The 27,860-nt window shown below is 46.1% G+C and overlaps 1 protein-coding gene across 21 annotated transcripts; it reads right to left on the bottom strand.

The window, feature by feature from the left end:
• On the bottom strand, positions 1-27,802 carry TPM1 (tropomyosin 1). Of its 21 annotated transcripts, none has more exons than XM_004421655.3 (9): positions 27,570-27,796; positions 26,675-26,800; positions 14,098-14,231; positions 11,676-11,793; positions 10,341-10,411; positions 9,491-9,566; positions 8,974-9,036; positions 8,606-8,675; positions 1-860 (listed from the first exon to the last, which is right to left on the bottom strand). In XM_004421655.3, exons 1-9 carry the CDS (start codon positions 27,681-27,683, stop codon positions 778-780), a joined length of 855 nt encoding a protein of 284 aa, XP_004421712.1. In that variant the 5' UTR covers positions 27,684-27,796; the 3' UTR covers positions 1-777. The 21 variants fall into 21 exon arrangements, with proteins under 21 accessions (XP_004421712.1, XP_004421714.1, XP_004421713.1 ...); XM_004421657.3 differs by lacking the exon at positions 9,491-9,566 and adding an exon at positions 10,012-10,087 and having other exon boundaries at positions 27,570-27,786; XM_004421656.3 differs by lacking the exon at positions 26,675-26,800 and adding an exon at positions 26,344-26,469 and having other exon boundaries at positions 27,570-27,785.
• Between the last annotated feature and the right edge of the window lie 58 nt (positions 27,803-27,860).

The raw sequence follows: 27,860 nt of genomic DNA, 5'->3' as shown, positions 1-27,860 counted from the left end.
TTTAGAAAATGTCCTACAATGTGCATTTTATTCCATATCATTATACAATGTTTACATATAGTTATAACTCTTAAGAACATGTTTTTTCTTTACCAGTTGTATGTAGTGCCTAAATCTTTAACATGGAGAAATGATGAGTGGAAATCCACATTGAATGCTGTCCTTCCTACGCATTATAATGAGCTGCAAGTGTGCCAATTAGAAGGCAATAGTCTTAAGAGAGCAGCGTGGCTTACAAACTCTTGGCTTTAGTGAATTCAGGCATACAGGATCCATAGTCTCATCTCATAGTAAAACTCAAGACAAAATAAATTAGTGTTGGACGGAATTCTAAGTTGTACAATATTGAACGAAAGACCACAGAGGGACCTTTTGTTTAAAGTAGCACCAATCCACACCTGATTGTGTTTCCAACATTAATCTTCCTGTTGAATGTATCGTTGGCACTTCGAGTGGAAATCTTTCTGCTCTAGTGAGGATTCCTAGACTGACTAAGCATACTGTGTTGCTAAACTCTCTACGAAGTGTGGCAACGTCAACCTGGGAAATGGCACATCTGAATCATCATGGCCCTGACAGGGGCTTGCCTTTGTGTGTGTGTGTGTTTTCCCCACCCCCTGATCTAGCTGGTATTTTGTGGATGTTTCTGTGACAGTGGTAAAAGTAAATAAAAATGCATTTAAGGGGTTTCAGGGTAAGCATGGTGTTTAAAAAAACAAAACAAAACAAAACAACAAAAACAACATGAAAGAATGTGGTTCGCAGCTAAGGAGGTTTTCACATGTTGTTTAACTCCAGTAAAGTCTGATCCAGCATCTGATGCATACTAAGGTTTTCTTCTTTGGCATGAGCCACTTTCTCTGTGGTGGGATTAGAAAATTAAGTCATGAATAGCTGTACTTTGGACACAATGGTGGTTTGTGCATTTAGGCAGGCAAACATCAATCACAGACATGGGGTGAGATGATTAGGACCAGGCATGCTTGGAAGACACTACTCATTTCCGCACAAGGACCTCCAGAGGGGAAGCCGTCTCTGACCCAGAGGAACTACAGGCACGGCAGGTTCTCATGGAGCGGGCAGGGGAACCTTCACCAACAATCCACTCAGAATCAGGCACAGGTGGGGTCTGGTGAAGGTTCACTGGCTGCAGGCCATGGGAACGGGGGAGGTGCTTGCAGCACTGGAGTTAATAACAGCAGACATTTCTGAGTCACAGGCAGGTAAAGGTCTGGGAGATGTGCTGTACCACAATCTCACAGGAAACAAAGACGACATAAATAGGTTTTCTGACAACTTTTTAAATGATTTATTTCTGTTGCTCATTAAAAAGAAATTATCAACATGTTTCATGCACACTTAGTAGGACATCTTCTTACTACTCTTATAGTGTTCTATTTATCATTAGCATGACAGTCTCACCAGATTCCAACAACACCATTAGACTGAATCAAAGCATACCTTTCAGACAACCAGGGACTTCTGACATGAGCTCCTTTTCAAAAGCTATTCTGCCCAAGCATAGGTACATTTAATCGTATTTCAAACACTATACCAGGTATTAAGAAGTTAGGAATATGAATATGTAATAGAAATATATATATTATATATTATATTCCATATATAATATATATAGTTACACACACACACACCCCTCTGATTTGGCTTTCTAGCTTAAAGCAGGACTCAGTTCTCTGTAGGAAATAGAAAACTTTTTTTGGTCCTCATATGTATCAGTTCAAACAAGAGGACCTGCTGTTGCAAAGAGGAGTGCTGAATTGATCCTTATAAATATTTATCCATATACAGTGTATTTTACCATAAAAGCTGTTTTGAGATTAAAGAGAACTTAATATTCAAGATACAAGAGGAAAATGCAGGCAAGGCCAGCCTTTCAGCTGATTCCTTCCTCCTGTGTACATTTCTGCAGAAAGCCACTGTTTTCAACCCTATTAAGTTGGAGGAACGACAGTCTGCGATTTCCTGCCCAGGGCTCCACTCCTAGAATTCAGCCCCGTTCTTTCCCACTTAAGTTTAATCCTCATTCAGGGCCAGCTTTAGTTGGTTAGTTAGGCGTCGGTTTTGCTCAAGTTGCTGGTAGAGTTGATCTGTACAGGTCAGCAAGCAGGTTAGCAGAAGAGAAGAGCAGAAGGAAGAGAGGTTAGCTAGACTTGGTGAGAGGAGGTTAACAGACAGAACACAGAGACACCTCAGGCACCGGTCACTGGCTGAGCGGTTTACCCTCACCCCGTGGTCATCTGTCCCGTGCCCAGTGCAGGTGGATGCTAAAGGCCTAGCAGACTTAGGAAGAGCCAGGCTTTCTCTCTTGGTGGGAGGGGAGGAAAAGGGAACAACAAGGTAAGAGGAGGAGAAAGAGTGGATGTTCCTCTTGCACCTCATGAAAAACACTGTGTGTCAGCCGGATGCGTTTTCTGGCAAGAGCCTGAGGAACGGAGGCAGGGCTGGAGGTGAGCCCAGCACGTCCCCCGCTCCTTGCTGGGGCTCAGTGGAGCTCTCACAGCGACACCTCAACCTGCCCATTCCTGCTCACCTCTTCCTGGAACCCCTTTCATCTCCACTCCCAGGGCTGGCTTTCCTCTCAGGTACTAAAGAGGCGGCGACTGCTGCTGCATTAACATTTCCTGAAATGCAGAACTAAGCTCCGTGTCCTCCCCCAGTCTCCATGACACAGGGTACAAATTCTGAACTCTTGTCCAGCCTTGCTGCCGGGTGTGTGTTACCCTACTTAAACAGCAAAAGAACAAGACTTATTTCCACTCAAAACTGACTTCAAATTCATCTGCTTACTTCTTGAAAAGGATGGCGTTTAGGTTTGGCGCTAGATGGATGTGTATAAGATGAACAAAGTCTCAAACATCTACAGAGACCAGCGTGATATAAATTCTACACAACAGCATGTAATCTGCTCACACGGCAAGGAAGCCAACCACGAGAGTCAGCCTGTATCTGACAGTCCAGGGGGCGCCCAGACAACGACAGGAATCTGGCACCTACTACAAGCTAGAGAATACATGATTGCTTTGAATGACGGTAACAACACGGACCCAGACATCCTACTTAATGATCTTGAAAAGCTGACAATCCTACCCCTGGGGAAAATGAAAATGTCCAGTCTCCAGCCCCTAGGTCTGTTGGGATATGGATTAATTCTTATTTTAACTTTCTCTCATAAATAGTAGGAGATGCAGAAGATGCTATGTTCATATTATGTTTTCTAGCTTGGAATATCTGCTGACTTGTTCTCTTTGCTCATCCAAATTTTATGAATATTCAGAACCCTGGTCAAATGTTACCTCCTGCAGGTGGCTCGCAGTCAGAATTATTCTCTCTTCTTCGTTGACTCTAAACGCACATCATCTATTCGTTCAGATTCGCTTCACTCATCTGTCTTCTCATAAGATGGCCAGCCCATTGAGGGCTAAGAACATTTCCGATTTATCTCTTTACCACATGCCCACTACTTTCCACACTGTCTTGCATATGGGGGTTGCAAAACCTAAACCCCGCTAGTACATTCACACTATTGCAGGGGGAACTATCACCATGGGCAGGCAGCATGTTTGAGTTTGCTGAGCCAATGTTTGGCCAAGCTGGAAAGGAAGAACTTTGGAGAAACCTTAGAGAATCCAGAGGGTCCATGTGAATTCGGCTTAAATGACAGCTGTCCCCATCACATCCTCTGGACCTGCTTGACCTCAGCTGCCATGGATCTGAGATGCTTGGGTAGTCTGAGGGCAGGGACCAGAAACGTTTATACATTTGGAAGTATTTTCCTCTCCTGCTCTACCTCCCAGATGTCTGGGCCTCCAGTGCCCAGACTCAGCAAAGCTTTCGGTTTGGTTCAACCAAGGCTCCTGCTGCAGCTGCAGCTATCGCCTGGCCCTCCGAACTAGAAGCCCGGGCTCTGACAATTTCTTGTAAACTCAAGTTGCTATTTATCCTCTCGCGTGACCACACCTTCTTGGGCTGTTCCAGATCTGGCTTCCCAATCCATCAGTTTCCCATTTCCCCTTGTAGATTGTACTTAGAGAAAGTGTGAAAGTCTCTGGAAGGGTTTCCAAAAAACAGATGTGCTTTCAGACTTAACAGAACATCTGCTCAGCAGAACTTGCAGACTGGCCGTTTTGTCTATGGCAGGAAGCAGGGTTACTCAGAGAAGGGCCCACATCTATTACTCTGAATTTAAAAAAGAACCAGGCAGGAATCATGGTCAAAGTAGGCCCAGGGAGCCTTAGGGAAAAAAAACCATGAAATTACAGAAGTCTTTATATGCTCAAGGGAGAGACAATGTCCCAATAAAAGTCTACTATACCACTACTAAAATACTTAATTCACAGCCCTCTGAAAGAGTATTTTTTCTCTGCTCTGAGGTCTTTATAGAGTGATTGACATGATTATCAGTTTGTCCAAATTTATTTGAGTACAGTGGTACATTGACCCTCTTAGGCTAACAAAACCTACACACAAACAGATGAAGATCACCCACATTTAAAACATAGGAGAAATACAGCCAGATTGTTAAGGAGAAATGTTGGAAATTAAGAAACAAACGTCCACATCACTTTAAAGTTCTAATTTTGCAATGTGTGTGTGTGTGTTTTTTTTTTTTTTTAAATCACTTAACTGCTGTTTTTGAAGTGAAACAGTGAAGCCCAAATAAAATAGAACTGTATTCTGAATAATTTCCACCAACTACGTTTTAGGGAAGGAAAAAAAAAAAAAAAGAATCACCTTTAATGGCTATACTTTAAAAATGTCCACATACGAATAAACCAGCTATTAACACAAAGATTCTGTACGTACAACAATAAATTTCGACTTGAACACAGTAATCATATTTAGAAAACCTGAGATGTAATTTCATGAACGTGGCTGAGTAATGAATATACTGCTAAAAAGTTTTAACAGTTTTTTGTGCTATAAAAGGATGACCAACAATAACCTCAACTTACATTGTTTGAATCCAAGTTCTTTTTCACCTTTCTCAATATGTAAATTCCTAGCAATGTGAGATGGCTGTGGAGCCATTCATCAGTTAGCCACGTCCTCCCAAGCAGGCCATCTAAATATCAACAAAGGCGGCTCACCACATCCCAAACTAAACCTCTGGCAGAAGACACTGCTCAAGGCGGATCTTCCAACTCCAACAAGCAGTGTCGCCTGTGCAGAGGTTCTCAACCCAGACTACATACCAGAACCATCACGATCCCTAAAAAATACAGATGCCCAGGCCTCGCTCTAACCTTTGGAAGCCAAAACTCTGAAAGGGACCCAGGCATGAGTATTTTCTAAAAGTTCCACAGGGAACTACTGCTTTAGGAACTCTCAATATTAATGTATGATGTTCAGCATGAAAAGAAAAACAAAAAAGCAGCAGCCAAAAATTAACCCTCATATGCGTGAAGCAGATTTATAGTTTTATTCAGTGTTGAAACTAAAATGTCAATAAATAAGAAGTAAAAAGAATAGCAAACAGAAATAGCTTACACAGTGTTTATTTTACACTGAAATGAAGAGCTTCTGTACAATAGAAAGCACAGTGTGTGCCCGGCCCTAAGGCAGGATGCTAAAGGAAAGAACCAGGCTGAGCTGGAGAAGAGACAAACTGCAGAGCTCAGACAGGTGGAACGTCCAGCTTGATGAAAGGGTCTTGGGAGAAGTGAAGCAAAGAAACTTATCTGCATGAAGAGAAAAGGCGGGAGAAAAAGAAAAAAAGTGGCACAAATGGAAAAAAGGGAAACCAAACTCACAGATGAGAGCAGCACTTGAAACACAGGGGAGAAGGAGACATGCAAAACCCACGGCCAGCTGCACCTGCAGGAGGATGTCCATCCTTGCCCACCAGTGTCTGGACTAGAGGCGTCACAGGCCCCCTCTTGGTAAGGGTCCATTTAAAGACGACTCATGAACAGAATTTAAAAACAAATTTAAGATGAAACCCACCTCGCAGAATATTTAATCGTACCTGATGCTAAATGTTTTCCCCATAGAATCACCACATTTTAGCACTAGAAAAGACCTTAGAGATGGTGATCCGATCCACCCCCTCATTTACAAATGAGATAAGAGTCATGGAATTCTTTCTAGTTTCCATGGTGACAGTTGTGTCTCTAAGGGCAATGTAGAGATTCTATAACCTATAAGGCAGCAGGCACATGCCACACTCTTCAAGCTACCATTTTTCTGCATGGGTAAAGGAATGACAGGTGGGCCTGGAAAATGGAATTTCCAGCTCATATGGAATTCAGTGCTATATTATTAGCATGAAGAGAAGACCCGTGAAACATTCCAGGTGAGAATTTAAAGCAGCAGACTAAGTTTAATGTCTCAGTTTGGTTAGTAATATGTAAATTAGTTGTGTCTGCTCATGATTCTCATGAGAACAAGACCATCTACTCCAATACTTACTGCCTCACAGTAGTAAAAGCTGGGCCATTAACTCCCAAACTCATACTGCACAATCTGTGTTTTATTTCCCATTTCTTTGACACAGCTTGTGGTGTTTATTGTATTTTAATTCCTTTTATATAAATACAGAATATTAAAGGCTTGGTTACTCGGCAGAGGGTTCATTTCTGCCTAGAATTCTTAAAAGTGAGGAAGAGATGATCTTTAACGGCACCATTCTTTAGGCTGTATTCCATCAATTTCCTTCTCTCAGATGCTCAGGAACCTGACATTTTAGGGCTCCTTAAGTTTATATTTCTTTTATGAAAACGATCATGTATTTAATTGAATATCAGGAAACCAATTTTTGTTATTTCTTGGGACATTCCTGCACAATTGCATGGCTTTCTAATCTTACTTGAGCCTAGTTTAATTTCCTAAAAGAATAGTACTCAAGTCACTCACATTCCAGCTCATTGCTTGGTGGGAACAATCTAGCTCAAAGATTTTGAAATAAATGGATTCTGAAAGGAAAATGATTTGTATAGACACTTAAATCTACTTGGCCTTTTATATTAGTAGAATGTGAAAAAACAACGATGATCCTATTATGCAGAGAGTGAACAGAAAGGTGTAAAGATGGAGATTCTGGAGGCACAGAAGGAAGCAGCAGTGAGTTTATCATATTAGCGTGAGGGCACGGATGTGAGCAGGCAGGGTGGATGAACATTTACATGGAAGTCATGTCGTTGAGAGCGTGGTCCAGCTCCTCGCTGATGGCTTTGTACTTCAGTTTCTGAGCGTACAGCTCGTCTATGACCAGGAAGTGGAAGGCAGAGGTGCAAGGACATGGAGAGTGATCAAGAGATGGAGGGTGAGTGAGGGTGGCATGGACACCATCCCGGCACAGCAGCAAGGAAAGGGCAATGCATGAAGGAATTGGTGCCGCAGCAGGTGGCGAGTGCAGGAGGCGTGCGTTTTGTTTTTAAATGAATTGAAACAAAAACAAAAAGAACAAAACCCATTAGAAAATAAAACAAGAAAGACTCCATATGAAAATCATAACAAATATGGTAGGGAGGTATATCAGTAAACCGTGTTAAAGCCTAAACAAAACCACAGAAGGCTGTCTCCCGGGTGGGTAATAGGACACCTCTCTTTCATAGAGCCATATTTTAATTACGCTGGAGTAGTCAGCCACCTGCAACTAACAACGGTGGAAAACATAGCCAAGGGCAGTGTTTTGGAAGAACAATTTGTGACAACAGTCTGTAATCCTTCTCTGGCTCCACCTTCAAACCACTGCCTTCCTGACAAACTAGACCTCCGGTACGTGGATCTCTTAGTGCCATGTAAACTATTCCTGTGGTCTTCCCGCTCAAGCTGCCCTGTGACTGGTCCAGGAGGCTTGCAAGGCCATCTTCGCTGCAGACTGTTTTGCAACCATTCGTCATTCTCTCTTCTCCGCTAGCTTGGTTACCATCTGCACCAACCGCCAGTCCCTAGACTCTAGGCTCCTCTGCCTCTGATGTACATATTTTATGTACTTTTTCTTTCTTTTCTTTCTTTTTCACAGCTGACCCTTCACAAGCCTCAGAGCTCAACATTTAGGATTTCTGTGAGATGTAGTGGGTGTTACTAAAACAAAACCTTAAATATCTTAGGGGAGAAATGCTTCAGTATAATCTCAGAATACAATGCCCTATTACACCCACCCCCTTTCAGGATATAGAGCATTTGCCAAGATCATTAATGACTGAAAAAAAACCCCACCCAAACCCTTACATGGAATTCATACTTGGAAGAAGATGAGTTTGTCTAAAAACAAATCCATACCATTCTGACAATTAGGAGGGGTCACTAAAGACAGACAATACACTAGTCATTCTTACCTACAACTACGTCACCCGCTATGAAAAATAAACCTGCCACACTTCTGAAGACTGTGAAGTAAAGCTGGATGGATCTGGCATTACAAAAAGAGACGTACCCTGTCTGGTGGCTAATGGTCATCTGGTGAGCAGAGGACTCAGGCCCAAGAGCTTAAGAGCCACAGAATGAAAACCCCAAAGGACAGACAGGAAGAGTGTGCAAGAGCAAAGAAGTATATCAAGGAGGATGCACTTGGATTGGATTGTTTCGCCAGGTCAGTATTCAACCATAAAGATTAAATTAAAAAGAAAACTTAAGATCTTACCTTCTAAGTCATCAATGCTTTTCTCCAATTTAGTTACTGACCTCTCTGCAAACTCAGCCCGAGTCTCAGCCTGTAACGATTCAATGTATTTCAATCAAAATTGAGAAGTTTTAGATTCCCAGTAGCTACAAATAGAGGGAAAACAAGAGAATGAAAACCAAGCACAGCACCCATAAAATGGGTCTGACACTACCAGTCAGTCAGTCACCACCATGAGCAGCTAGCACAGCTCATGATCTCCAAGACCACCTATGAATATTCCTGACTTGGATCATCGTAACTTTAAAACAAAAAAGCCCTGACCTGCTCCATAAAAACAAACTCACTTAAAATCCAGTTGGCTTTGTCCAAAACACTCATAATATTACCTCCTTCAGCTTGTCAGAAAGGACCTTGATCTCTTCCTCATATTTGTCTTCCTTCTGCGAGTACTGTAATTAGAAAGAACGTTCCAGATGTCAGGCCACAGCTCACCCTATACTCTTGTCTTCCAATACAAAGAAAGCGCCAGCCCAGCCAACAGATGTTGAGGATCTCTTAGGAGGTAATGGAGCCTCTGATATCAAATGGCATACTACAATATCTTTTCTGTTTTCTTGCCTATTGTTTTACAAGGGTTAAGAACAAGATAACTTATCGACTTGGCAGTTGGTTTAAATTAAATTGTTACAGATGACTCATATACTCAACGTAAAATATATTCTCTATAAAAAAAATGAATCTGTTATCCAATAACCATTAGGAAATCACCTCAAAACGATTCCATTTATTAAAATGCCTAAAGGACTATTGCTTTCATCAGCAGAGCCTCAGAAAAGAAAAAGTGGGTGTCTTTTGAGCAGCTCTTAAACGATGCTTTTCCCCCACACCATGCTCCTGGCCTACCTTCTCAGCCTGAGCCTCCAGTGACTTCAAGTTGTTCGTCACAGTTTTCAATTCTTCTTCAAGCTCGGCACATTTGCTAATGTTTTCGATCAGAGGCAGAAAGGGTGGGAGACAAGCCAAAGGAAGGAGGAGAGAAAAAGGAGAGGGATGGGAAAAAATGAAAACCGAGTCCTAGAGAACAAAGTGCTGCCTTAAAGTAGCCAAATCATCAGGTATTAAAATGCTCAATCTTGCCATGGACACTGCCCCCCCAACCCTGCAAGAGCAGAAGGTGGGGTGACAAACGCCAACAACTCTGAAGTGTGATAATTTGGCTTCTTCTTTGGCTGCACCAAAGAGCATTTATGAAGGAAAAACAAAGGAGTATAAAGGACCCAAAGAAAGCACTTAAAGCAAGAGATAAGATAGCAAAGGGTGTAGTGAAGGTGCAGGCGTTACACCAAACGGACCAGGAGGCATTGGAAGCTGAAAGACGTCTGGGTTGCAGTTAAACCTAAAAACCACACATGAGCCATCAGTACCTTATCCTCTGCAGCCATTAATGCTTTCAAGGTCTGATCCATTATTCTTAATTGTTCTTCCAGCTGTCGAACTTGGCTGTTAGTGGACACAGGAAATGCACAAGGCCATTCTCAAAATCAGTGTGCAGGTAAGGCATGCGGTGATATACACATTCACACACAGACGCCCCACACAAGTCCTCCGAGTTCCATACTCATAACTCATCCACGTCAACACATAAGGAGCCCGGAGCTGAAACAGGTACATGTGCAGCTGCCAGAAGGTCATGCTGTTTAGTCACTGCTCTGCAGCACCCCACACACGGCCTCCTGGCGCCAGGCCTGCTTACCCTTCCGAGAGCTCAGCCCGCTCCTCTGCACGTTCCAGGTCACTCTCAATGATGACCAGCTTACGGGCCACCTGCAGCAGGACAAACAATACACACACACCATGGGGCTTGCAAGTTTTGAGTAAGGGGGTGTGGGGGTGGGGACTGGATCCATCTGCCCCTAGGAGTTCTTGTCTACAAACAAGATGATTCTCTTTCCCGTGGACTGGAAACAACTCTCCATCAGGAGCGCCAGTGGAGAGGAGACCAGAGACCTTTGCTCACAAAGACCCAGAACGGTTAGTGATGAGTGGGCAGTCTTATTTTAAGTCTGACCCAGGTGAAGTCTGTATAATTACATAGCACCCAGCCCAAAGTGCGGAAGGAGGGAGAGAGACAAAATTCACCATCTCAAAAATAGCAGTATGAGGAGACATGATGCATTTTATGCTGCAAATGTGGGGACTGCCAGGAAAATACTGAAAATAATCCTAAGAACTCCATCGATTTAGAGCTTTGTACCTCAACCTCCTTTCTGTGGAGGAAGTAAAGGGCCAACAGAAACAGCAAGAGAAGCTACCATGAGATAAGCTGGTGAGATGACTAATGAAGCCAAATCTGTCTTTAGTGAAAGAAAGACCCTGAGAGAAGAAGAGATCCTCTGAAGCATTTCAAAATTAGTGGGCATGGTGTAATCTAGAGATAACAATAATAATAACAATAAAGAAGAGGGTCAATGCCATTTCAGGATAGCCAGGACGTGATACGATAAGGGAAAACTAAAACCTTAACAGTCACGTTGGCTCTGTTATCATAGAGGTTGTCTTCATGGGGACATGGCCAGGAGCTGATTCACTTAGAACCTGTCTTGATAATGGGATTCTACCACCTTGAGGAGAGAGGAGGACAGACTGAAAATGGCCTCCATGCATCTACCGGTCCGTGTCTCTGCGCTGCCTGAACTAGACCTTGTGAGATGAATCACACCAGGAAGAACTGCCTGCACCGTAACAGCGTCAGAGGCTCCTTCCACATGACTCAAGAGGCCCAACTCTCCCTTCTCCTGGCCAAAGATCTCTTGTCCTTGTCTTTGGTGGTGGGGGGGTGGGGGGGGAAGAGGTGAAGATTCGGTCTTTCCCAGTGTTACTGATTGGCTTCATAATAAAGCCTGGGATCCCCTTGCTGGATCAAAATAAGAATCATTTTCTGGAGCCAAAGGAAATCTGCTTCTCAAAACCAACCATTTCTGCCAAGGAAGCAGATCATTTGACCGGAGAATGCAAGGCTGTACACTCTACCTGGCCCCCCAGTGCTACTGCTGGGGAGTCCACGAGGCTTTGGGCCCCAGGATCTGACCTCTTCATACTTGCGGTCGGCATCTTCAGCAATGTGCTTGGCCTCTTTCAGTTGGATCTCCTGAATTTCCATTTTCTCCTCATCTTTTTGGGCTCGGCTTTCAATGACTTTCATGCCTCTGAAAAGGAAGACAGGGAAGAAACCCCAGGTTTAGAGTTGACCCCCACAAACCCACAGCGCACTGCGTGGTCTGTGGGGCTCAGTGTAACTGGCAGACCAAAATAGAGCACAGAGCTGCTTTTATTTTCCAAACCATGAAGCAAGACTTTGCAGAGCTGAAGGCAGAAACAAACATAGACTTCTGTTTATTGTGACTGCACTGGTGAAACTGTCCAGGCATCGAACGTCAAATGGAGGGTACCATGTCAGGATACTGCTGGAATCTGGGACACGCTTTACTTGCTATGTAAATAATGGGATTTCTTCCCTTTCCTAGTGGGAAGCTTCAGCTTGAAAATAGCCCAAAGTTAGAACAAAAAAGCAAATTTATCTTTATGTACCTCCTCCTACAAGGAAGGTAGCTGTTCTTACCCCAGGAGCCACAAATGAAAATATTAGATTGAACCATATGAAATTGCTGATATTTGACCACTTTAGACCTCAAAAAATGGCAATTTCATAGGGGTCAAACTAATGCTTTAGACATGAAACTATGAGTTTTGCTTTTAGTGGAACTCTTTCATAATAGAGGTGTTGAGAGACAGGACTGACACCATCTTCAACACTGATGTGTATGTTAGGGTCCTATGGCATGGTGTCTTAAGTTTTGGAAAATGTTAAATGATCTCTGATATATTACAGATTTACGGAAAAACAAGTCATTTAAAATGAGATTCATTCACCTAAATCTAAGTAGGCAGTAAGGTAAATAAACCACTCCTTTTGGATGAAGCACTATGATCTGTTTTAGGAGACCTGAGTTCTAGTTTTGGCTCAGCATAAATTGGCTGTGAGACGCTGGGCAGGACACATCAGTCTCTGGGCCCTAGTTTTCTCGTCTGTAAAACCAGAGGATTGGAGTAAACGATCTCCAAATTCCTTATTACTGCAAAGTCTAACATTACCAGATTGCCTTTTAGGTTCACTAACAAGTGTATTTCAGGAAGAAGTCAGCCACAAAACCACTGGTATGCGTACACTGTAAGAGACGATGAGTCATCTTCAAGAATTCCAAAACTCTTGTTGGAGAAGGAAGCACTAAGCAGCAGTGAATAAGGAGCTGAAAACTTCAGCTAAAAAGCTTCTTGAATCCTCAAGTCTGAAATCACTCTTTATCCATGGCAGCAGGGAGCAGAAACTCACTTCAAAGATGGTGAAATGGACAAAATAATTGATTGCATTCTCCTGCCCCGGTCACAGCACAGATAAACACTCTCAGTGTTCTGAGCCACCACACCACTTTGTTATCCCTCAAGCCTTAGAACTCTTTTCTGGTCTCATGGAGTGCTTCTATGCAACATGAATATATTAACTTGAATAGCTGAGCATAAGAGAAAATGCCTTCTGGAACCCACGAAGTTGTCCTGGTTGATATGGCCATGGTTCTCCGTTACCACCACCAAGCTGAATCTTGGAGTAGCAAGTCAGGCAGAGCCAGGTTACAGTGGCAACTGGCTCAGAAGACACGAGTATCTGACTGCGTTTACGTGGGTGCACGTGTCTTATCAGCATTCCTAAGTCCAAAACGATTTACTTTTGCAGATCGTATTTCTGTTTTATCTGTGCTTTCTCTTCCACCTGTTTTTTGGGCTACTCGACAACTGACAGCCCATAGTTCACTTATCGAGGCCCAAGCCTCCTTGGTGTATTTTTTTTTTTTAATTTTATTTATTTATTTTTTCCCCCCAAAGCCCCAGTAGATAGTTGTATGTCATGGCTGCACATCCTTCTAGTTGCTGTATGTGGGACGCAGCCTCAGCGTGGCCAGAGAAGCAGTGCGTCGGTGCGCGCCCAGCATCCAAACCCGGGCCGCCAGCAGCGGAGAGCGCGCACTTAACTGCTAAGCCACGGTGCCAGCCCTCCTTGGTGTATTTTAAAATAAAGTTATCTTTAAAAAAAAAAATGCAGAATTGCCCTGTGGTCAGCAGGAACGAAAGAACCAATGTTATCCCTAGAATTTCTCATTTACATGTCCATCGCCCTTGTTGGATGGCGAGCTCTTGTTGGATGGCGAGCTCTATAAGGGTAGGAATAGGATCTTTTTCTTCTTTGTAACCTTGGGATTTAAAACAGTGCTTTGCACACAGGTGTTCCACTGATGTTAAATGAACAAAATCAATAAAGTTATATCTGGGATCAACCGAAGAAATGATCCCACCAAAGGGACTGGAAAACTCTGAAACTCCAAAGGTCGGAGAAGCCCTCCCGCTCCCCCAGGAGGAAAGGCCTGTGCTAAGAGCTGGGCTGGACGGGGCTTCCTCACCTCTCGCTCTCATCTGCTGCCTTCTCGGCCTCCTCCAGCTTCTGCAGAGCTGTTGCCAGACGCTCCTGGGCACGATCCAGCTCTTCCTCAACCAGCTGGATGCGTCTGTTCAGAGAGGCTACATCGGCTTCAGCCTAGGCAGAGAGAGCGAAAGGTGTTTCAGAGTTGGAGAAAAGTGAGTGTCTCACCTTGAGGAAGTGGCTGAGACTGAAACTCTGGTTTCAGACAGGGCCTGGGCCTCATGCTGAGCTACCTTTAAGCGCATTACCAGCCCTGGTCAACTGTGGAGTTCTCAGATACATTCACACACTGATTTCTACAGTGAATGTCCATGTTGCTGCATATGCAAATCAATACCCACAATCCTCATCACACAGACAGACCCTCAACTGCCACTCTCTCACTTGGCTCCTTTCTTCCACAGATTTCAACACCCTGGCTTTACCTGACTGTTACAGGGGAGCTTCATTACAGACCCCTCACTCACTGGGGGCCTGAGGTGTGACAGAGACGACAAGACTTACTCAGCCTCAGCCACATAAGACAAGAGCAGCACAGCCAGAAATCAGACTCAGGAGTCTCAGTTCCCCTTTCTCCTGGCCACTTTCTCAAAGGGGCCTTATAAAGGAACTAAAATATTTTAAAATTCAGTGGTTCTAAGATATACACCATCCAGAGACACAACAAAATCCAGGAACCGCCCTCCCCACTGCCTCCTTTTCAGTACCCCCTTTAGAATAACTGGTCACACTGGAACAGGGCCAAGACAAATTTCCCAAGTGTTTTGACATAAGCCTAGTGTAATTTCTTACAAGTCAAGGTTGCTATAAGGAAAGTTTCAAACTCCTTAGGAGAAAAGCAGTACAGATACTGTTTTTATTTGGTTATCTCTGAAATAAGACGTTTCCTTCTTGGGGATGTGGTGATTACCCACTGCTATAAGCATTTGTTACTATGAGCCTCAGAGCACTGGCCAGACTATGATGGCCTGTTACATACACTTGCATTGGTGGCTGTTTAAATATTATGCATGGAAATGAAAGATGGATCTCACTAGTCAGGTACCGTTTCCTTAACCTCATCCACTTTGAATGTATGCCTATCACAGGGTGATGGGGTTTTCAGCACACTGGGAAGTTTTCTAAAAATTACAATACACACATAGGGACCTATGCCGCTTCTCTGTCTACATTCTTGTCTTCTTTACTCAACTATAAGTTTCTTACGTGCACAGAATCACAGTTCTATGCATAAGAGTATGGGCTCAGTAAATGTCTACCGAATAAAGTGAATAAAACCAACCTAATTTAAACAAAAGCAACTTTCTTAGCTCACGGACCCATGATATACACAGTTTGAAGTGCACACACAATTCAGAGAGAGGCTGCAATTACGGCCTTGAATCAAAGGAATATGAGAACATTCAGATCTTTGCTCATCTACATTTGTAAGATTTCAAATGCCAAGTTTTATCTGGGAAAGAGAGGTGATTAGGGTATCTGCAACTCTGGAGAAGGACTCTATAAAAACATTCAAACATACTTTTATCTCCTCAAAAATGTAGCAACAACTGGTTGATAGAGGCAGGGGAAATGTGAAATGAATTGAGGACAGTTCACAACTGTACTGGCCCACAAAGTAAATCATTATCGGTGCACAGCTAGTAATGGGCCCCACTAGGTCTGATTGGCAGGCGACTGTTGTTTTTTGGAGGAGGGGTAAGGGAAATAGAGATAACAAATTTCTTAAGTATGGGGAACTGTCTTTTTAAAGTCTTTAGCCCTATTTTTAAAAAGTTGGAAGGAGATATATACACTAAGGGTATACTTTTGGGTCAGGTCAGGTCAGCCTTTTTCACTTTTATGTATTTTCCGTTTCCAGTAAAATTCTATTCCTTTTATGAATGGTGGGGGGTGGAGGTTAGGGGAAACGGGACAAACAAGCAACTCTGAAAGTTAAAAACAAAAATGAAGAGCAAAAACAAAAAAACCTCAGAAGCGTGTCTAGGTATTGTACTCAAAAAGTATTTTTTTTCCTCCCCCCTTTCCTTGCTATCATTATTTTTAATATGAAGGGAAATATCCTTGTCACAGGCGCTGTGGCCAGAGAAAGTCAACAAGATTTTCAGTGTTTTTTGTAGCCACCACATTCTAAGTTCCCTGCTCTGCTTTCGATCTGCGCCCCAGCCTTCAGGACTTTGTCCTCTCAGAAAGGAGACTGTTTATACTCCGAGGAGGGCCGGCCCCATAGCTTAGCGGTTAGATGCTCGCGCTCTGCTGCTGGCGGCCTGGGTTTGGATCCCGGGCGTGCACCGACGCACCGCTTCTCCGGCCGTGCTGCGGCCGCGTCCCACATGCAGCAACTGGAGGGGTGTGCAGCTGTGACATGCAACTATCTACTGGGGCTTTGGGGGAAAAATAAATAAATAAATAAATAGAATTAAAAAAAAAAAAATACTCCGAGGAAAGAAACTTCTGGGTGACAGGCCAGTCTAGGCCTCCAGCTTCCCACATAGCCGGGGCATCGGGGGGTAAGGAGACAGTACCCGGTGTTCATTCCTGCCTCTGCACACAAGATCTCCCTACCTGAGAGGTGCCCCCATCAATCTGTGTCTTCCCTCTTATTGCCCCCAACTCTAACCCTTCTTTCCTTTAGCTCTGGACGCTGTTTTATAAATGTCACTAACTTTTTCCCCCCAGGAGCATTTTGTAGAACCTTAGACCTCTTGACATTAGGGGTTGTGCCCTATAGGCACACCAGCCAATAGGGCCTCACGTAGGGCACCCAAACACCGACTGGGAACGGAGATCTGTTCTAGGAGCCACAAATGCTGCACACGCAGAGAGCATACCTGCGAGTGGTCCGAAAAACAGGGTCTCAGTTGTTTAGCTGGAAGGGTCCCTAGGCATTGGCCAGCAGTTCTCACCACTGGCTCGGTGTCAGAATCCACTTGGAGATGCATATTAAAAAGACAAACTTCCAAGCCCTATCCCTAGAGATTCGGATTCAGGAGGTCAAAGGGGAGGGCAGGAACCTGCACTATAAATAGACAACTTGTTCCACCCCTCCACTCTCCCCGCCCCACCACCCAAAGAAGCTGGCAAATCCTGTGGGAACCACTCTTCCAGCTCTTCGTTAAAAAGAAAATAGGAAAAGGGAGGGATCTTTGGCCCAGAATGCTAAAGCATGCTCAGGTCATACAGCCGTCAGCAGCAGACAAGACTAAAATCCAAGTCCCCGGCTCCTCCTGTGCTGGCTCTGTCCCGTTCCCTCAAGGCCTCCTGGGACCTCAGGGAAGCCCTGAAACTGGTGGTTCTCACCCCTGGAGTCTTTCTCCCTTCCCATGTCAGAGTGGCAGGTGCTCTACAGCCGTCCCACCCCAATCTCCAACAGAAAGAAAGGCCTCAGAGGCTGGCCCCGTGGCTTAGCGGTTAAGTGCGCGCGCTCCCCTGCTGGCGGCCAGGGTTCGGATCCTGGGCGCGCACTGACGCACTGCTTCTCCAGCCATGCTGAGGCCGCGTCCCACATATAGCAACTAGAAGGATGTGCAGCTATGACCTACAACTATCTACTGGGGCTTTGGGGGAAAAAATAAATAAATAAAATTATTAAAAAAAAAAAAAAAGGCCTCAGTGACAGAGCCTAACCAGGACTAGAGTAGTTATTGTATCGAGTATCATCCACTAAACAATTCTTCCCAATCCTTTCTGAAATAAGGCGTGGCATAAAATTGAAAACTGCATCAAGTAACACTAATGGGTAACAGCTCACATAAAGACACAGAGCATTTGCTCGCCATCCCAGAAGCCAATGGCTCCTGCCCCACAGCTAACAGGCAAGGGTGCCTGTAGGTGACAGCCGGAATGGAGAGCCGGGTCTGGGCTGCATCTGGCTCCACATAAGCTTCCCCTGGGAAAAACCTGGACTCTCACTGGCTCCTCTGGCCCTATTGTACTGGTCTGATCTCAATTTTGTTTGGTTCCCTAGAAGTCAAGATATGTTTAATTCCATAAGTTAATTAAGGGCAACTTTCTCATTTTTCCTCTTTTTTGGATTATGCTCTGTGTTCAAAACGCCCGTATCTCTCACCCTCACCAGCCTTTATTTTTGGTATGTAGTCTCTAAGTTCTGAGGATTATTTACATATTTTTTTAAGGTTCCTTTCATCACAGCACCTGGGCAGTCTACTAAAGACTTAACCTGCTGTTGCCTCTGCCAGGGCAAGCCCATGGCCACATGACCATCTGTTATTTAAAAAGCAGATCTAAGTAACACGGCTTTTGGGAAGGGTCAAGACCCCAGACATAAATTATTTCCAGGCAAGGAAATCACCCTTAGTGTACTGGGTTAGCTGCTTCTAACAATGGCCCACATGTTGACACTGCTGGCGAAGTCTTTCAGTTTGGGATGCTAGTTTCTTTTATTTCAAAAGTGCTATTATGTCCCAACATGTAACGAGCTACTCAGAAAAGAGACTGCTATATTAGTATGGACTACCAATTGTCTTCCTGCAGATCTGTTGTGATCTGTACTTGTGAGGGGCCTTAGAGTAGCATGTGCCTGCCTGTCCCCCCAACCCCCACCCCCAAGGGACCTATAAAGAAAACAAGAACAAGCACACCACTCCCCCAACCCCCAACAAGGTGCTACACAGAAATCAAGGGCATGCCCGCCCCAATATAGCAAAGTAGTACTCCAAATCAAATTTGAAAGAAAACTTTTACAAGACCTAAATTTTCATGAAATCCAGATGTTTTAGCCAAGAGAGCTAAAAAAAAAAAAAAAGAAAAACAGCAATGATTTTTACTTACAAAAAATATTCCAGTTAGGACCATTAAGAAGAAATAATCTTCTTAGGAGAATAATATTATATCCTCAAAATTAACCCTCTGGAATATGTTTTTAAAGTCCTGCCTGAACCAGAGTGGAGCATAGGATGATCAAAGGTTAGGTCTTTTTATTTCATGCAAACTGTAGTTATACAGAGAAGGTTTCACCCAACTTGCTGTGTAAGACTAAGTAACTAGAGCCAAGTTAAACTTCTGCCCTTATATGGTAAGGAAGGGGAAAAAAACCACTGATGACATTAAGGGGCACTCCCATGGATAACAGATAAACACAACCTCCTCTATCTGTGCCAAGGCCTATAACTTATGAGGTGTATTTGTATAAGGAAGGAGAACGGATATGAACAGGGTATTGTCCTGCCTCTGCCTTGCCTACATATGAAAGCGGAAATCTCGAGTATATATTCCAGTTACTGCCATCCTGTGGGTGCCAACCAGAGCACAAAATGTACTCTCAGTTCCCCAGTCTCAGAAATATTTACCAACACTAAAGAGTGTTGGTAAATCACCCATGATTTAATAAAGTTACCAATTAAGACCTACAGGCTGCAACTTTAAGTCTCCTTGTTTGCTGGGTAGTATCCAGAAAGGGAGGAGGAGGATTGGCTCCTTCTTGCTACTTTTTCTCTTGATAATTACAAAAAACAAACAAAACCCTAGTGGTCACAAGACCCAGAGTCAACCATTACACCAAGCAAAGTAGCCTCATTCCAACATTTTGAAGGGCCCACACACATCGGGGAAACAAACCATTCGGAAGTAAGGAATGGTCGCTCTTTCCAAGGTAAGTGCTGGTGTAATAGAGCCAATTAACTACGGCCTGTCTGAACTTTTGAGAATCTGAATTTAGGGCCAAGTCTCCAGTCAAATATTTTTTGCAGTGGCTCATGATTTTGTCACTAAACATTTACCTTTGCTGCGAAGAGAAACCGTGACTGCTGGCTTGACTCACAGCTATGTCTGACAACTAACTACTAAGAAACCACCTCAACTTAGCTACCTGTGAGTTTCAGTTTCATGAGTTAGGAACAACTCTCCATCTGAAATGCTCTCTTCAATGGTCTGACCCAATCCTCAAGTTGCTGTCTTACAAGGTTCTGTGCCCAATCACCCAGGTAGACTGTTTTCAAAAATTACTTAAAAAACTTGAAACTACTTAAACTATTTTCAATATAAAACTTTGAAAAGAATGAAGGCATAGTCTTTAGCTAACTGGCACAGGAAGAAGACTCTTAGAAGAACCATGCACAAAAGAGAAGGGGAGTATAGAAGTAACAGTGTGCCTTTCATAAAATGTATCTTCTGTGTCTAACATTAATCACCAGGACAGGTCAACAGGAGGCTCTCCCGTAAAGGACCACATCTTCCCTTTCTGAGTAGGGTGAGGGGAGTTCTACTGATTTCCACCACTAATACCACTCCAACCTACCAAACGTGCCTTCCAGTCTGCCCACATCCTCTCTCCATCCAAGTTCCAAAAAGAAAAATTATTAAAACTATTTAAATGGAGTGTTTTAAGATGTAGTGAAATGAGCAGGCCATTTTCAAGACCCTCCAATAGGTGGTGAATTGAAGGTGAAGGAGCAATGAGCTACGCCAGGTGCTGAGCAGTTTTAACACCAGCTGACACTCACAGAGCACTCACTCTGCTGTGCCAAGCACCACTGAAATTTCTTTACACATTCTACCTCCTTTCACTCTCACAACAGGTAGGTACTGTGATTATCCACATTTCAGCTGGGGAACCGAGGGACTAAGTTAAGTAATTTGCCCAAGGTCTCACAGATAATAAGTAGTTGAAGTCAAGATTTAAATCGTGGTAGTCTGGGTCCAGAGTTCTTATCCATCATGTTCTATTAGTTCTAATGGTTCAAGGACAGCTGCTAGCCAGTCAGAGAGGGAATCGGAATCAATTTATTGCCCAGCCAAATTCAGAGTTATCCATGAGACCTTTGCTGACTTGTCCTCTAAAGAAAATTATCTTTTGCCTATTGATTTCCTAATTCCTGTCTGTATTTTATCTGAAACTTCCTCTAGTTAAGCCCTCCTCTTAAGAAGACCCATTTGTTTCTATGTCTTTTAGTGAAACAAGTCTTGTAGTTTCCGCAGCCAGTCATACTGCCGTTACAAACACTTAACCAATAGGATTTACTCAGCTTAGAACAGGCCAGTATTAAGCACAGCTGGACATCATATTATCGCTTGTCATAACATTCCCAAGGTGTTTGAGTATTGTGATTTAAAACACATACACACACACAATCAACAAACAGCAAATGCTTCAACTCTCTCTGAAATCCTGTTTCTGTTTGCTGGATACATTTGCCTTAGTTCGAGAAAGGAAGGAAGCCAGGTATTACATTCAACACGGGGAAGGGGGAAGCCGGCAAGAGAATACACCCAATAATCCCTGACATTTAGCCAACTTTTTTCAAGACTCGGTAACAAAGGAATATCTATCTGTATAAGAGAACCTGGGAGGAGGGATGGTTAAGAAAGGAAAGGGGGAAAGGGTTGCATACTGTATAACTCAGAACCTGGCACTGTCAATGTCTCAGGCTTCCAGGAAACCAAGGGTGAACGGGGACGGGGGAGTTCAGCACTCCCGGGCCTCCAAATCTGGCAATGGCTCAGATTTGACCTGTTAGCGCCCCTTCCTAAAGGAACGGATTTCCAGGAGGAGGGACCTCTTCCCTCCCCGCCCCCCGAGTAAATAATTCCAGCAGCGCAAAGTGCACATCCTGGGGGACCCAGACCGAACGCAAACCCCCCAGAAATAGAGCCCCTTCTGGGAAAGTACTGCTTCCAGAACCTTCTCAATACCACTCCTGCTTCCCCTCGGAGCTTTGACTTTAGACCAGGGAGATGAAAAGGAAGGGCTGAGGAGAACCGGCAGGGCCGCTCCCCAGAGCCCGACGCCAGCTGGCCCAGGTGCGCCAGGTGCGCCCTGTAGGAGGTGGGTGGGGGCGAGGGAAGACCGGCTCCGGAGGGCCCTGTAGGGTAGGCTGGGGAGGAGGCGCCTCGAGTGGGGGTGGGTGATGGGTGGGTCCCTTACAGTCTCCCTTAGCTTCCTCTCGTAGTCCAGCTCGCGCTGCAGGCTGCCCGCGCGCTCCTCCGCGGCGTCCGCCTGGTCCTGCAGGCTCCGGATCTTCCTCCGCACCGCCTCCAGCGAGCTGCTCCCCGCCATCGCGCGGGGCGGCGGCGGGCAGACGGGCAGGCTGCGGTGGGCGAGGCTGGCTGCAAGCGCTCCGGCCGCCGCTGCTGCTGCCGCACTCCCGAGCGCCCGCGCCCCGCCCAGGACGCGCCGCGCGATCGCGGCGCCCCCTGCGGCCCAAAACCAGCCCGGAAGTCGCGGCTTCCCGGGCGGCGCAGACGAACCGCAGGCGGGTGCGCGAGCGCCGGGGGCGGGCACAGCCGGCGGGGCGGGGCGCGCGCCACGGATCCCCGGAATTTGCAGGTCGCGGGAGGCACTGCGCATGCTCGCGGCAGCGGGCAGGACAGGCGTGGGGGGCGCGCTGCTGGGCACCTGGCGGTTGGGGCCTTTCCCAGAGGGCGGCCACCGCGCCAGGGATTTTACTTCGACTCCCAGCGCCCCTCCCCGGCTCCGTGGTGACCTGGGGTAAGGGACCTGGCTGCGAAGGGTGATGGTGCCGCCCACTGGCGGCAGGAGTACGCCGCTCTGGAGTCCCGGATTCCCATGCCCAGGAGGGAGAGAAGCTGAGCGAGGGGTTTGGGGTCTGAATGTGCCCCGGCAGGGACTGTTCCTCGTTGTAAAGAACCCCTGAACACAAGATCCTCACCATCACAACCCTCCTCCCCCTCCAGAATTCACGAAGTGAAAACCACTAACATATTGCATAGTGGTTAAACCTCCTATTCTAAATGTAGTTTTCCTAGGTTAGAATCTGGCTCCTAGTTCTCTCCTGGCTGTGTGACTTTGGGCAAATAACTTGACTGCTCTGGGCTTCATCTGTAAAAGTGGGGTTAATAGTGGTACTTTCCTCATAGAGCTGCTGTGAGGATTTTGAAATAATATAAAACGCTTAGCACAATACCTTGTACATAGTTAAGAACTCAAATGATAGCTTTAGTTAATAAATACACAGGCACTGTCTTAAGAGTCAGGCTGGAGCCATTAACCAGCTGTGTGATCTCAGGCCTGCCAGCCTCTCTGGGGCTCACGTTCCTTTCCATAAAAACAATCATCTGAAGGGTTCCTTCTAGTTACAATCTTCTCTGGTTTTAGATCAGCCTGTGCGATCTTCTGGAATCTGACCAATGCTGGGTTGGACTGGGATGCCATTAAAAGGCACACCAAGGGAGGCTACAGAACCCTATGAAAGCCTCTGGCTACAGCTGGATGAAAACCAATGTGGACACAATCTCTGGGAGCCGTCCTCTGCCAATTCTCCTATTGGGCTGCGATTTTAAATGCCTTGTGTGTCACGGCTTTCTTTCCTCATCTTTATCCCAGAAGGCCCTTCAGGTCAGTTCCTGATGTGTTTAAGTGTGGGAATAATGAAGAAAAAGAGAACATGCTTGACAACCCCCCTCCTACCAAGCCTAACGGCGAACCTCCTTGGTTTTCCTGACTCATTTTCTTTGGACTTGCTCACAGCCTGTGCGGACGCTCACCAACCCCAGCATGGGCCCTCATATCCTGTAGGTGGAGCCTCTCGCTTTCTTTCCACACAGTTCGTCTGGACAGGCGGGAGGTTACAACGCCTCGCCTAGACAAGTGCCCTGGACCGCGGCCCTCCAACTTTGAGGGTGGGGGAAGGGAGCGTCTGGGAGTTTCTAAGAGGAACCAGGGAAACTGCTGGACACTTACAAGTGCTCTAAGCAGCCAACTAGTGACTTCAAACACCTGGGAAAGTCAGTTTCAGGTGAGTTCATTTTCCTGCTGATGTCATTATACAAGAGGTTAGGATAGTTCTCAGCCTTGGCTGCACGTTGGAATCACCTGGTTATTTAAAAAATACTAACGCCTGTGTTCCACTCCCAGAGATTCTGATTTAATTGGCCTGGGGTGCAGCCTGGATTTGGGGTTTTAAAACTTTCTTCGGTGATTCTGTTTAGATAAGGTTGAGAATCACTGATTTAGGAAGCAAAGACCTACAGGGAATAAAGACTTACATACTATAAATATCAGATACATCACAGTTCTTGGGGAAGGGGTGGGGGCCAGAGAGAAAATGGAACGCCTGATCCCCTTAGAGCCTCACCTAGGTGGAACCACAAAAAACAAAACCCTCGGGGATGCTTCCTGAATTATAAGCTTTTAAGCTAGGAAGAGCCCACTTCTGGAATAGGATTTGTAAAGTAGGTTGATAAATTAGAAAAACGTGAAATTGTTTTACACTGGTAATGACAGTGAAATGTCTTAATCTCAAATGTAACATGATTCTACCTCAGGAAGCTGACCTCTCTCCCACCTCCCCCTTTCTCTAGTGACATCTGTCTCTTCCTCCTCAAATCTTGACTATTTTTACTAGTTAGGAATTACTCTAAATATAGCATTTCCTCACAAACCTCTTCAACATCCCTACAGGTTCCAGACAACCTAAAATGTCTTAAAGGAGAAGGTGATCAATATACTACAAAAAAAAAAAAAAAAAAAAAGATGGCCCATATTAGGGACAGTTTTCCAGTGGAAAAAAATGAACCAAAACAGTTTCAAAAATCTCCCTCCCCTGCTGGCTCTGCCCCCGCCCCAGCTGGCTTTAAATATCCTCTTTTCCACTTCTGTCCCACCTCATTCCAATGCTCCCTTAAACAAGACTATTCAATAAAGACATGATAGCACTCCATAATTACAATAATTATGATCTTTTTTTCCTTAAGAATTGTAGTAGCTTTTTATCTCCTTCTCTTGCCTTCAGTCTTACTGGGCTATTTTCAAATTCTCTGCATTCTTTTCCTTATAAGGAATATCTCTCCTTGATCTATCAGCGGCTCTTTTGAAAAAACTAAATAAACGTCCTGCTGGAGAATTTGGGGGAGACAGACATCCTCCATTTAGCCATATACGGAGCAGACATCTGATCTACATTATACAAAGCAGGCACAGAGTTATATGTGTTTTTTGGCTCTTTTTCTAAAGCCAGGTAGTTTGTAACTTAAATGTTTTAGCTAAATCAGTGCATCAGTGCTTCCCTGAACCCCCTTTCCCAGGAATCTTGATTTTCACTGAAAATTTCTTTTTGTCAGATTCTAAATGTCCTATGTCTGGATTTCTCATTTACAAAGCACACTTGGAAATTACATTTCAAGCCTTTCACGCCACAAAAAGCCTGTACTGATTTCAAGACCCAAGACCCTCCAGCAATTTGCATTTTACTCTCATACAAAAAATTCTGCGGTTGAACTTGGTAGTTCAACTTCTGGGCATAGCTTTCCCGGGTGCTCATGCATTCTTGGAATTGTTATACCAACTTCCCAAGGAATTCTTGCCTAATTGGGCCTCTAGGCTTAATTAGCTTCTGGAATGGAATCCAATGGTGTGAGAGGAAGTCAGTCCTTTGGAAATCTAATGGTTGGCTTGACTTATTCAGCAGAAGAGGCCAGCTCTTCAGCTAAAAAGATTCCAAAGGGCAGCGGACAAAGTGCTGGTAGAGCTTTGGCGGCCTATGCATCACCCCTGAAACTATGCGGTGGTTGTCAGAGGGCTGACAGGTGGGGGTGGGGCGAGCAGGAAGGGCAGGGGGCAGCGGGCTCACTATACCATATAAAGCACTGAGCTATATATAACTCCCAGCTTACTTTCTGGATCTGGTGCCCTCAGACTGCAGACCCAAGCAAGTATCATCTTCCCAGGCAGATCTTAAGGGGTGGATTAAGACTTCCCTGGTGAGAAAGGAGGCCTCAAGTGTCTCTCTGCCCCACCATCAAGCTCCGCCTTCTGAGTAAACCTAGCACCATGCCATTCCTTCCATCTAGAGGCCAGGCCCTCTGGATCCTGACTAGACCCACCACTGAAACCCAGGCCTTCCCACCCACCAGACATGGCAAAAGGAAAGAGAGGGAAGAAAACCAGGCATTCTGTCTGCACAAACCTTGGTGATGACACCTCAGAAGTTTTCTGCCACCAGGGAGGCAAGGTTCACCTCCAAAGTCCAATTTCAGCTGCTCTATGCTCCCAGCTTCTCACCCACCCACCTCCACCCCCAGGGGTGGGGAGAAGGAAGGAGGAAAAAAGAAAGAGGAATGGATGAAATATAAATGAAGGTGTGCAGTAGCAGTCCCAGGCAGCATCCAGTGCTCTGAGCCATGGCGGGGCTGTGTGCAGATGTCCAGCAGGAGGAGGTGACCCTCCTCCATTGCTCTTTGGCCCGTGTGGTGACCCCGGAGTGGCCACGCGGGGCAGGAGGTGAGGGAAGCAGTGTGTGCGTGCACTTACGTCGGTGGCCTTTTTCTCCGCCAGCTCCAGCTTCTCCTGGGCATCTTTGAGAGCCTCGGAGTATTTGTCCAGTTCATCTTCGGTGCCCTTGAGTTTCTTTTGCAGCGACACTAGCTCATCTTCCAGCTGGGAGTTGGCCGTGGGGGACGGGAGGGGGGGTGGGGGGGTGGGTGCAGCAGGCAGCGTGATCCCGCAGGGGAAGGGTGTGGGTGCACAGAACCAGAAGGACAGGGACAGAGGGAGAGAGAGAGGGAAAGACAGGGAGGGAGAGAAAGAGAGAGAGACAGAGTTAGCCATTCGTGCGCCGCACCGCGCCGCGCGCCCCGGGTACCTTGGCGGCGGACTCGTCGGCGGCCAGGAGGCTGTCCTCCGCCTTGTGCAGCTCCTCCAGCACCCGGTCCCGCTCGTCCTCCGACGCCCGCATTAGCTTCTCCATCGCCGCGATGTCCTCCTCGAGCTGGGGGCAGCGGCGGGCGGGCGCGGGCGGCCGGCACGGACCGGGTGTTAGACACACACACAACACAAGGGCGCCGGGTTGGCTGAGGGCCCTCGGGCTTGGGGCGCCACCGAGTTGGGACTCAAGGGTCCCTGGGTAACCTCCTCTCGCTCCGAGCTGGAACCGCACTGTGGCCCACCCCGCACCTCCACCTCCCCCGGGAGGAGACTCCTGCTGAGGCCTCAGCGGGCTCAAGTCCACAACTTGGGGGCCCAGAAAAAGCCCCTGTCTCCCTATCTTTCGGGCCGCACTCTCTATTCTGTCCTATCTTTGTTCTTAGGAAAAAAATCCATGACCTCCTCCCCTCCCCCGTCTCTATCCCAGTTGAAGTTTATATTCTCCCCAGTCAAAAGTCCAGAAGAACGACTAACACTTTCTGGACTTGATTCCCTTCAACCCCTCAACCCTACCGATCCCCCATCCAAAATTGATTCCCGATCCTGAGGATCAAGTGCCTCTAGGACTTGGATTGACTTCGCGAGCTCTGGGACCAGAGAAGGGAAACAAGCGTCCTCAGACGAGACTAAAGAGTTAGAATAAGCCTGAGTCTTCTCTTCCCCTCCCCCTTCTTAGACGCGCGTCCCTGGCCGCCCAGGAGTAGGGGGTGGCTCTCCGAGTCCTGGGGGTGAGGGGCCGGGCGGGGGTGCCAAGCCCGGTGCCAGGGCTCGGGGCCACCGGGCGGACGGAGCGCGCGGGCGCACGGGGGGCGCAGGGCCGGGGAGGCGCAGACCTGTTTGCTCCTGTCCTCCGCCGCCTTCTTATCGGCCTCCGCCTGCTCCGCTCGATCCAAGGCGTTCTCCTTGTCGAGCTTCAGCATCTGCATCTTCTTCTTGATGGCGTCCATGGTGGCGGCGGCGAGGGGCCCTGGGGCTGCGGCGGGAGCGGCGAGGCGAGAGCGCGGTGGGGCGGCCGAGCCGGAGTGCGAGCGCAGAGCAGCCTGCTGCTCCCAGATATGTACTTTCCCAAGGGGGCGACCGCATTCCTCAAGACAGCCAATACTTTTTTGGAAAAGCTTTTTTCT

This window comes from Ceratotherium simum, chromosome 3, assembly GCF_057802395.1.
Source record: "Ceratotherium simum simum isolate JZ-2026a chromosome 3, ASM5780239v1, whole genome shotgun sequence".
Classification (NCBI taxonomy): Eukaryota; Metazoa; Chordata; class Mammalia; order Perissodactyla; family Rhinocerotidae; genus Ceratotherium; species Ceratotherium simum.
Note: the sequence above shows the minus strand (reverse complement) of the source record. Positions and strands in the feature narration are given on the sequence as shown.